The sequence below is a fragment of the Eriocheir sinensis genome, chromosome 18 (genome assembly GCF_024679095.1).
Source record: "Eriocheir sinensis breed Jianghai 21 chromosome 18, ASM2467909v1, whole genome shotgun sequence".
Lineage (NCBI taxonomy): Eukaryota > Metazoa > Arthropoda > Malacostraca > Decapoda > Varunidae > Eriocheir > Eriocheir sinensis.
Window position 1 is genome coordinate 7195049 of NC_066526.1, and position 12345 is coordinate 7207393.

A 12345-nucleotide genomic window follows, 5' to 3' on the forward strand; every position below is an offset into this window, starting at 1 on the left:
TACAAAAAACAATCAGGCTTGGTATGTTTTCATCATTTTGTCAGCACCATAAAGTATTACCTGCCTCAAATGCTTTATAGCAGCAGTTTTGTCACACTGATCAGAATGTACTAATGCTTTGTTGTCTTGAGAATTTGTAGCTTCTCATAATTAGGAACATGTGGGTTTGCACTATCCTTTGCTTGATCCTGGCTTGTCATGGCACAAGCACTTTGTGTAGTATAATGAGCACAATCAATATGATGTTTCAAACATAAGTGTGAGATGGAGGTGGTGGTTGTATCAGTCTGCTACCACAGTCCTCCATCTTGCATTCTGCCTGCTCCAAACATTGTGTTTGTTGTGCTTATCAGACTATACTGGCTAAGAAATGAAAGTACAGTCGCGATATGAAGTGATGTCGCCGCTCTCAAAATGTTTCGTACGGAAACATTTGAAGGTAACGGAAGTGATGTGTATTTATTGTTTATGTTATAATGTTCCCTTTTAATGATAATCTATAATACGTTGTGATGTAAAACACGGTAAAATAACATAGTAGTACCTGAATTACAATTATACATTCATTTGTTTTAAAAAATGCGACTGCGAATGTCATGTGTTGTCTTCAGTACTGAAGACAACCTTGAAATGATTTAGCTCATGTCGTGTGCTTATCTTTGCAAAACAGTTGTTATACGTTGTTCAGATTTAGGCGATATATATATATATATATATATATATATATATATATATATATATATATATATATATATATATATATATATATATATATATATATATATATATATATATATATATATATATTCTGGGTCACTCCATGAACTGTCGTCTGCAGTTATTAATACAGTTGCGATACACACACACAGTATGACACGAAGGGAATGGACAGTTACTGGCATTACTTTGCGTTTTATTAAGAAACGATCAAATAATAAGGTTTCACATTAAACACCTTTTATTCACTATGATGGCTTCTTATCATAAGCATGGGCACTGAAATATATAGTAACATTGCTCAGTAACGATGATGAATGAAGAATGCCTTCATAGGTAGGGTTGCCATATCTGAACTATCAAAATTCCGGACGCCTCTACGAACACTCGACCAAAGCCTAATGTTTGGCAACGCTGCGATTAGCCTACCCACCCGCGCCACAACCACCACCTCCATTTCAAAGCCATGTATTCTTATTTCCCCACCTTCCTCGATTATTCTATGGCACTTATAAGCTGTGGACATGTTCCACTAATCACCTCCAAGCATTTGAAGTCTACATGAAGCTTTTGTCATCATTATATTGACCAAGAAAGGCAATGACATTTGCGATCAGCAGCAAAGAGTGAGCTTGGAGTTACAAAACACGACTACTCTGAAGCTATTTATTCTTATTTTTCCATCTCCGACTATCCCACGGTAGTTATAGGCCATGGGCATCTTCCCTTGATCACTATCATGCATTAGAAGTCCACGGACAGCTTTTGTTATCGTTATGTTGACCACGAAAGGTAAAGAGTGGGTCAGGGGTGAATAATAGGTATGGTGCGCGGGCGATGACGTCATCATCATATGAGAGTATAAATTAAATAAATTACGCCATCCTAGTTTAGGATATCGACTAATTATGCATGTCTTATATATTGTGCATATGTTAGATTTAATATTGTCAACAATGATCATGAAAAGATCATTTTACTTGCTGTTTGAGTGATATGTCGATATTTAGACTTCATTGACTTGTTCCTTGGTGAACGAAAACACTTTGTGTCAATATTTCGACAACTCTTCGTAAGACATCAATGAATATTTCTTTTCTATTTTTTTTCTAGCTTGTAAAATATATTTAGTCAAGTTATGATGAAGATACAGGAAAATAATGGTACTCTTGAAAATATATAACGATACTTGCGTGATCGAAAATAAACGTACACAGCGACATCACTTCATATCGCGACTGTACCATGGCAAGCAAGCATCAAGTAAACAACAGTGTGAACACACATACTTACAAGTGTTTAGTCTATAAACCTCGAGGTAATAAAGTGTTGGCATGTTTTTGATTTACAAAACACTGTCATAATACAATGCAACTGAGAGGATGATTAGCACCTCACATGATGATGCTGACATGACTAAGAAAAGAGCTAAGGCTATCTGCCTTTGTATAACTTTAGTAGCTGATCTGGACAGCAGAGTAGGTGTACAACAGCATCATATGCTTCATGGCAGAATAACACAACTACTCCTGCCCAACTATTGTTGCACTACTCGTCCAAATGTTAGAAAAGTTAGGATATGGATGATTTGTTATTATAAAGCTGCTTGAATTATGTTCTCATAAAATGTGAACAGACTGTACTTAGTTTCTTGTTGCCCCAGCCAATTGCTCAACCTTACACACTTTGGCCACTTTGTTATATTTCTTTATCCCTCCCAGCACTAACACTATTCAGTACATAGTACATATTTAACTTCCTGAGCTACACTTTTGCAGAAAGTATGCTATGTCTTTTGTTTTGCCACATTCTAAGAAATTCATTCATGCATCCTGATATACATCAATCACAAAAGATATATTATTAAATAAATGTGCTTGTTCTTGGATTTTTTTTTTTTTTTTTTATCTTTCACTCACTCATTCAGGCAATATCCTTTGCTGGTCCCATTCCTAAGTGTTTACTCTAAAACCAAAATTTACCTGATCATTTCAATAAGTTAAAGAACAAAAATGCAGAAATACATGTGCATAATCATTGTATAATACAGCATCTAAAAATTTAAGTTTCTACTGAACATATGAAGCTAAAAGGCTCTTGCAAGTTAGTCTATGCTGCTACTCCTAGCCAGCCTTTTAAACACTTAACAATGGGTTGATAATACTGTATTCTGAGGAGCATCATTTCCCTAGAAGAACGAACTCCTTGTAGAAGACTGGACTCGCTCTCAAACACAATTATAACTGAGCATGTTAGAACAAAAATCACAAAAATGAGAGCCACAAGAAACACTCTTAGAAAAGTCTTGAAACTCAGCCTGTTTATCCTTTCCTTGAATAGTTTCTGAACTTCCCGATGAGCAAGGTCTTGAGGGAGGGACACCTTTAGCTTCTCTTTGTCAATTGGGACTAAACTGCTCCTTCTGGGACTAACAGGGCATGTGGCGTCTTCCTTGTCTTTTAGTGCCAGTCGCGAATCACTGTGGTTGTGAGGCGGCCCCAAAGTCTCTGTTGAGGATGTGTCACCAAACTCACTGGTATGGCCACGTCCGCTGTAGTCGTAGTACAGTTGCTGCTGGATCATTGTGTCCTCCCCTGGAAGTACGATGATTAATAGGATCACTACTGTTGTAATACCTCTGTCTATGGGTAGGTGTTCCTCAGTCTCTGCATTAAACTAGGCATCTATCTGTCCATGATCTGTGACATTATCTGTGTTTGTGTCCATGTCCACAACAGTTAAAATTCAAACCTAAGAGAAAAGGTTAAGAAGAATCTAATGATCCTACCATGCCTATGACTATGGCAATAACTGCAACACTTCTCTTCCCTCTAATATTGCCCTGCCTCAAAAATTCAGTGAGCTGAACTTAAAACGTATTTGACACACTATAGATTATGCCACAAACATGGTTACAGACACAGAATTCGACAAGGATCATGGACATGTGGGTGATCGGCCTTAGGACTACGGTTTGTTATGACTGCAACACAACCTCTTAGAAAATCAAGTGATCATCATTTTCTTGCAAAGTCTGCCAGTGCTCATAAACCAAAATTACATAAAGTGACACTCCACACACAGTCTACATACTGTATTTCCCACCATATAAGACGCACTTTTTTTCAAAAAAAGATCGAAAATTCACCCTGCGTCTTATATGCCAATGAAGTTTTTTTTAGGCTTAGGGGTTATTGTTACTTGTACGAAATCAACACCCAAAACACTTCCGTTTGACACAATAGTTCCCAGATGTCCCCAGAATGAAATATATCGTATTTTGCGGCGTGAAATGAGCACTTTTTTCACTCAGAAAATGCCAAAAAGTTACCCCTGCGCGGTATACGCCGAAGGTACAAATTTTGATTGATTTAAATAATGAATAGTGTGATGCAATAGAAAAGGAAAGTGTGAATAAGCAGAAGAGAGGAGGAGGACATGTTTACCGTTTACCATTTACCGTTGGTGAGGTTTCAGGCCCTGCTCCGCCGCTGATGCAGCGCTCTGCGAGGGCCGTCAACAATTTCAACGTTAGTCTCAATAATAGTCTTCAATGCACTTATTCTCAAACATCATAGTGAGTGAGTGAGTGTCTTAATTTCTTTCATGAATAATATCACATATAACAATTAGTTCAGTGTTCATGTCTGCTATTTTCATTATAGTATCACAATTAAATATTCAACAATTATTTCCAGCACACTGAACCTTCATCACACACAATTTATCTTTGAGTACAGACACTGATTAATAGCCATGATCGGTCATGTTACGAATTCTCTCAATTTCAGTCTGGAGAACTACACAACACTGGTCATTTGCTGAGTGGTTGATTTCAGGTTTCTTGTATCTCTCACAATTTATGCATTTCTTTTCAGCCATGGTGCACTCCTGTGATTTATGATTGCCTGCGCATTTGAAACAATTTGGGGAGTCTCCATTGGTCTTGGCAGTACAGTTGGCCTCAAGATGGCCATATCTCTGACAATGATAGCATATAATTGCATGGTATCTGTCTCTCGCTGTGTATATTCCCCATTCTAATTTTAGCTTGTCGTGATTCTTGTGAATCAGCTCTCTTACAGTTGGGTCACACCTCAAAATGTAGTGCATCGTGCTGCCAGCTGCAGGCTTGCTAAAAACCAGCTCAATCTTATCCTCAACACCCCCAATGGCATGTAAAAACTCATTGTGGTCTAAGATGGTCTCCTTTATTTTTTCCTTGGTCTCCTCTTTATGCACATTGCATATCATGTATCTTTGGTTTCATCTTTCCAACACTCTTGGTATTAATTTGCTCAACAGACTCCAGTTTTTGAGCAGCCTCATCCCTTGTGTTCTCATTATCAAAGTTCATGATAATGTTACCTCTATTTGTAAATCTTGAATCAGTTATTTGAATACCATTCAATGCCTGGGAGACTTCATCCTTCATGTCTGTTGCCTTCTTTTCCTGTGTAGAAGCTTTTACAACTAAGAGATTTTTCTTGACCTTCTTGCCTCTCTTTGCCACCTCAGCCCAGCTAGATTCAGCATGCTCAGCATGTTTAAGCATGTCAACAACTGATCCCAGCTCCTACTGCACCTTCACAGCCCTTGATTCAACTTCATCCTTAACCACAGATATTTCCTTAGATAATTGTTGCTTGAATTCATCCATTTCTTCCACAATTTTGGTAGCCAGAGATGCTTTATGGAGGCATGGGTTGCACATCCAAGGTTGCACATCCAATTAATTTTATGTATATTCTCCTGCTTAATTCCAGACAAATGAGCACACTTCACATGACACCATTTAGGGCATAAACAGCATCCAATCCATTTCTCGCCTGTGAAATCCTTACAAACGTAACACAAATCCAACGGGGCCTTGGCTTTGCCAGCCATGTCGACACAGCACTTTCCACATGGAGCAAGACGCGACACATCCGATCACGGCCACAACTACTCACTCATGTGAAGCGATAAAACCATACAGGTGTCACAAGAAGAAGAAGAGGTGCCACACGTGGGAGCCGTGGTGCGTCGTGAACACGAAACACAAAACACAACACCGCCACGACGCACCAATCACCAGTGTGCCGGGTGCCTTGGCAGTGATGGGTAAAGTGGCTTTAACATAGGAACAATATTGGTAGAGCAGGGTGCTGCCTGACATGACTCTGCTCGGCGACCGTGGGCGGATTAATCGGGAGGTATTTCTTCTGTGCAGTGGCACAGTCAGCTGATGATTTCTGTGGTATATGTTCGAAAGAATGGACATCCATGGATGACTGAAGTGTTTATTGTAAATGCATTTTTGTTTCTTATTATAAAAATAACTATATTAAAACATAATATGATTGACAGAAATTAATCAACATCTATTTCTACTTGAAAGTAGGTATATGGTTCCTGAAAGTCAAGATCAAGACCAAGATTACCCACTGAACGTAGCATCCCCATGTGATTAGTTTCCTCAGTAGCTCGGCGAAAGTTACCGCCTGCACACTGCGCAGTGAGTGAATCTACCAACTAACCCTTTTGTTTAACATTTCAAAGTCACACCTGCTCGGGGTAAGAGCACTGTAATTCTTCAACCAAGAGTGGAACACTTTGAACACAGAGAAGGGCACAAAGCAACATAAGGTATCATACATAATTGTAAGAAAGGTGGCCAAATGTAATACAGCATACTCATTAAGTTCAGGGAAAATGTGGAGTTTTTAATTTTTTTCTAAATATATCTTGCCAAATTCTAGGTGCGTCTCATATGGTGGGAAATACGGTAATTTTCCTCAAAAAATATTTTTGTGCATTCAGCGTCTTTTAATCCGTCCGCTTCAGTAAGGCCACAGAGTCCAAATATGGGTGGTGCCACTGGCCTGATTGACCACTAGTGTCTGTGACTCACAAGCTCAAGTTGAAATAAATTGTAGGCCATGATGACATGTGGAAATTCACCATACATGACCCAAGTCTAAAAATGGGTCAGTTTAGTTTTTCATCTCTGTCACTGTCAGTGAGTGTGATGGTAAAGATGGTTGATAATGTAATGTACGATGAATTTGGCAGTTCAAATTTTTCTATTCTTGCGAATCGTTAGGGTTGGATGCCAGCCGTTGCAAGTAGGTTTATTTTGTAACCCAAAACCCCTAGTAGCGATGATATTTGAGTGAAAAAAGATACTAGCAGCTGCATGGTTATGAGAGGAGCATGCTAGTGCATTCCATGCTGTTTGGCTGGTCTCATATTAGGTTCATATTCAGCTGTTTCTCAGTCACTCATATATTTGTGTAAGCCAAAGCGGACGGGTTCAAACTTGTTTTATATGCGTGTTTAGAGTACAAAAAGGAAGAAAAAAATTTGCAACTCTAGGAAATTCAAAATGCTTAAATATTATTTGGTGCTTCGCTTTACCTAAAAAAAATTTAAATCAGTTTATGGAAAGTGTTGAGCAGAGAGTTTGTGTGAGGAGATGTTAAGAAATGAAAAATTAAAAATATTATCAAACATTCCATATCTCTGAATATACTGCAAAGCAAACCAATCAAGAAACATGCAGCAGAAATATTTCAAAGCACAACATGACAAAGGAGCCACTAAGATGAAGGCAACACAACACTCCCAAGTCCAGATGAAATGTTTTTACTAAGGCTGTAGGTAACATCTAAAGGTGAAGATAGTTTGTAATGTAATGAAACAACATACAAGTGTTTATGCCCTGTTCCATTGCCTCTGTTAAAACAATGCTCATCAAATGGTAACAGCTTCCTTTCATTACCTTTTACCCATATAAAGTGACACCATGAAGCAGACAGCTGTCATCAATTTTTTGGTTGGTATCACTTGTCAAACAATTATAACATTTTGAAAGAATGTATTTGACTGCATTCTTTATCTCCTGTGAATGAAAATATGTTGAGTGTATGAGGACAGCCTAAAGGAGCAGGGTGTCAGTACACGCTAAGGCAGTCACAAAGAAGCTGTTGCCAGAGGGCGAGCGTTGTTTCTGACAGACTCGCTGCAATGGGCGTAGTAACCTTATAAATAAAAAAAGGTCTGCAAGTGTTGAGATTTATATAAATTTATAAGTGAAACAAAAAAGTTGACAAAATGAGGTTTGAAACACAGACATTCAAAGTAGTTTATAACCTAATAAAACCTTAGAGCTCATTTGAAAAAAAAAAAGACAACAAAAATATTAGTACCACATGATAACAAACTTCAAAATCAAGTTTGTCAAAGAGAGTACTAGTCTTACCATGTCCTGCCTGCTCCTTATTGTTCTCTGTTACCTCTCCCTCATTATGCTTGGCTTCCTCCTCTTCCTGGTTCCCTTTGGGCTCCAAGCATGGCTCAAGACTACTCTCAGCGTCCATAACTAAAACAAGCATACATGCATTATGTTACCCTAAGCAGATCTGCTGATAAACACCTCCCATGGGGCTCCAGAGACCCACTGTTCTGTACCAAGTGTGCTGAGCATTACACTTTCCTCAATGTGGAGTCTTGCTAAAAACATTAGCAGTGTTATGTATGGATGCATAGCATACTCTCTCTCTTGCAACAACAGAAATAGGAATTCTCTGCTGAAAACCTTGTCAAGAACATGTGTTGAAAACTCATCAGCACAAGCTGGCATTGTTGAATTATTAAACTCATCGGAAGTTTTAGGCCGTGGCCACACTGGGAATGAGAAAGTGAGAGCAAGGAACTTTAATACATTACAACCAGTGGAGGTGGCTGCACTGGCAACGAGCAAGTAATGGAGAGAAAGCGAGCTGGTAGGTGAGAAAGTGATTAGAGTTGACAGCTAACTTTTCTCCCGCGAGATCGCTCGGTATATTTGCCATAACTCACCTCATACACTTTATAGGACATTTTGGTTAACACCGTTAGTTGCAGTAGTGATTACAGAACTTGAACGTTTGTGAAAACTCAGTAAAACAAAAACTAAATAAATAGTGACGAGTTGAAGTTAGAGAATCACTCTGTAATACACATTTTACATATGACTACCATTTGCAGTAGCTATGAAATGAGTATTAAAATAAACTATTCCATCTTATAAAGAAAAGCCACCTGAACACGATGGTGTATATAGATTTTTCTTAAAACGTCAAATAAGTGAAGCACAGTAACAGTGATGGACGTGTAGTGTTGCTTGGCTATACTGCTCCTTCAAAGCAAAAGTACGTTACAATTTTCTCACATATTTGGCAACACTTGAGTAGCTTTTTAAACCCCATGTATTATCTGAAAGTTATCAGTCTTTTCTGTGACATCGGTTATTGACTTGACTCACTTCTTCGTTTATCATGTGCTGTATGCATACAGCTTTGGTATTAAGCACTGACATGTCCCACACTTTCTTGAGCCATGAGAACACTTAGCACTTCATCATACTATTCATTAGTAAAAGAGATTTCAGCATGAATGCTGTGTCGTCCAGAACATAAGCTGATGGTCGGTCTGTAGACTATTAGGAAAGGCGGGTGCCGCACCAATGGTCGCATTGCCATGACAACCCTCGCCTCGCCTTGCTTTTCGTGCGGCCACAGAAACTTGCCTTGCCACTCTCGCATTCTCGCTCCCAGTATGGCCGCAGCCTTATACAGGTTGAGAATCCCTTATCAAAAATTCCAGGGACTGAGAGTGCTGCGAATTTCAGATTTTTTTGGATTTTGGAATTTGCAGGTCTTTTGACATTTTCAACAATATCTTTCCACTACAGAGCACACAACACGTGGTAATCACAATGAGTAACGAGCGAAGGTGTTGTTGTGACGACTGTTGACGACAAACCAGTGCATAGCAGCATCAAAGTTGCCAGGTCGTGGACTGTGTCTTCACCCAATCCCATCCCAAAAGTTGCACAAAACCCACGGTGGTGGCGGGCAGATGTTTTTACCCTAAGGTGTCGATGCAGCAGAAGGTTTACCCGCCCAATTGGGCAGGTAAAATGCAGACCTGGCAACCCTGAGCAGCACACAACAGCTGTACGTGGTGGAACCTTCCCATCACTTTGTGAAATTTTCCCAAAACTTTCGTATTTTGGAATTTCGGATAAAGAATTCTCAACCTGTATTGGAAATGCATTTAATAATAGTGAAGCAACTAACTGTGTTATAAGGAAGACTCGTGAAAGTCCAGCTTTAAATAAAATTGGAAAGCATTAACCCTTTCCATCCGTGACGCAGACGTCGGCATCACGGTATGGAAAGGGTCAAGAGGATATGGAAGAGGATTAATCTTCTTCTAAACGTCTCAATCCTCCTCTAAATTCCTCTTAATCCTCTTCCATTTCCTCTTAAGAGGTTTAGAAGAGGATTAAGAGGAAATGGAAGAGGATTAAGAGGTTTAGAAGAGGACTAACCCTTTATATACGGTGACGACGTCGGACGCCGATGTCGGCGTCGCCAGATTGAAGGGGTTAAAAACAGTATGATGGCAACACATCTGAAGTAAATTTAAAGCATCAGTCATTTACATGAGATGCATGGCAGACATGATTTACTGAACTCAGCAGCATTACCATTCCTTGGAGACTATTCCTCTATTCTGTTTATGAAAGTAAGATTGGCTTTCGTATGCATTCTATTATAATTTTTCACAGAACAATGAAACAGGAAACAGTAGTAGGAGAATATGCCAATGGAAATGAGTTGCACTAAAAATGACACTTTCATAATAATGTTTATAAGGAAAAAAGGGCAAGTTTTCAAGGCAAATGTGAAAAAAAATACATTGATTAAAGGGATGTTAGATAAGTAAAACACTTACAAGAAAACAAACTCATGAATCATTGGATTACACCTGTCCCCTTGCTATTGCACCTAATTGGTTATGAAACTGCTTGTAATAGCAGATCGTAATAACTGAATTGAAGAATGGATGGGAATAATTTTAATTGGTTACTGGTCAGCCAATCAACTTACATTTTGTACCTATTATACCTCTTTTTGCATGTATTTTTCCAACCAAACACAGCACCAACATATTATACTTATCACCTGACTGGCTGTTCATGACGTCATGTATTGTTTCAGAGACACGTACCAAATATATATAATTGAGATAATCTAGCTAGTTTCATGATTAAAAAATATTCGTAATTTAAGTGAATGACGGCACTCTACTTTAACAATCAATGACATCACCTAAGAAGAAACAAAGTACAATAATAATAATGCCTGTTTTCAAGGGAGAACGGGTCCTTTAAAACAATACAGCAGCAGCATTTAGGCGATGGTAGGCTACCTATAAAGTAATGCATAATTTCCGTCATTATTTCCTACATAGCTCATTCACATAGGAATACTAAATATAATCACATGAAAAATATCTTCAACAGTTACTTCATACAGGTAGGAATCATTGTATTAACCCATAAGCGTCGGGCAAGAGGACTATTGTCATCCTTGCAGCGCGCGGGCGGTGTTGATAGATTTTGAAAAATAGGTGTCTTTCATCAATGCCCCGTGTGGCAATTTAAAAAGAAAACATAATAATTTATACTGTTTTTTCATTGCCAATCCTTCCTCTCCACGATGAAATAAATTTGAAGTGTCTAGGCTGCAGCACGGCAGAGATATGATGTTGGGAAGAGGTGCTATTTTTGGCCAAGTCGAGCGCATCGGATGGCGGGAACTCCCGCCACCCAACGCTTTCCGCCCGAGCGGGAATTCCCGTCACCCGACGCACACGGGTTAAGGAATAAATTTTGTATGTGTGGCTTAAACTGGTTGCTTGGAGGTACGAGTGTGTCGTCTGCCATGCTGTCCGTCACCCACACCACCGAGCGTACACACTCATCCCTCCAAGCCACAAATACAAAACTTATTCCTTAATACAATGATTCCTACCTGTATGAAGTTACTGTAGAAGATACTTTTTATGTGATTATATTTAGTATGCCATTGTGAATGAGCTATGTAGGAAATAATGACGGAAAGTGTGTATTACTTTATAGGTAGCCTACTATTGCCTTCAATGCTACAGCTGTATTGTTTTGAAGGGCCCGTTCTCCCTTGAAAAGAGGTAATATTAATATTGTACTTTGTTTCTCAGGTGATGTCATTGATTGCTAAAGTAGAGTGCCGTCATTCAATTAAATTACAAATATTTTTTAATCATGAAACTAGCTAGATTATCTCAATCATATATATTTGGTACGTGTCATTGATACAATGCATGATGTCATGAACAGCCAGTCAGGTGAAAGGGGGGCGGAGCTTAGCCAGAATGGGGGAGGGGCTTCTCAGTGCAAATTGGCCAAGTTAATTTGGATAGACTACAGTACCCTCTTGAGTTTCGCGATCCACGAGTTAGTCCTAAATTCTTACCATCCCGACTTTCGCGCATTATCACCGTGAGTTTTGCGCTGCTTTGATACGTACGGGTCACGTTTACTTACCATCGGCGTCACGCACGCTACCTTTAAAGGTAGTATCACACTGGACTTTTTCCTCCAAACATTGTGGCTATGGCAAGAGAGAGAGAGAGAGAGAGAGAGAACGGGTCGTTTTGAAGCCGCAGTTGAAGGTGGCTGCCTTACGATTGTCTGACAGTTCTGAAAACACACTTGTGATTCGCTGGGAGTCCGATGACGTCATCGCCGATGCTCACTCTATCAGCAGCTTCACT

The 12345-nt window shown here is 39.2% G+C and overlaps 1 protein-coding gene across 2 annotated transcripts in view; it reads right to left on the reverse strand.

Moving 5' to 3' along the window:
• Positions 1-707: 707 nt before the first annotated feature.
• LOC127000264 (FERM domain-containing protein 3-like) overlaps positions 708-12345 on the reverse strand; it is a 78930-nt gene continuing 67292 nt past the window's right edge. Inside the window, exons 11-12 of one of the 2 annotated variants that reach the window (XM_050863713.1) lie at positions 7961-8080; positions 708-3311 (exon numbers count right to left, since the gene is read on the reverse strand). In XM_050863713.1, the coding sequence (XP_050719670.1) occupies positions 2827-3311; positions 7961-8080 (605 nt within the window). In that variant the 3' untranslated portion in view covers positions 708-2826. The remainder of the gene's footprint in view (positions 3312-7960; positions 8081-12345) is intronic. The other variant, XM_050863714.1, reaches the window with a different exon arrangement.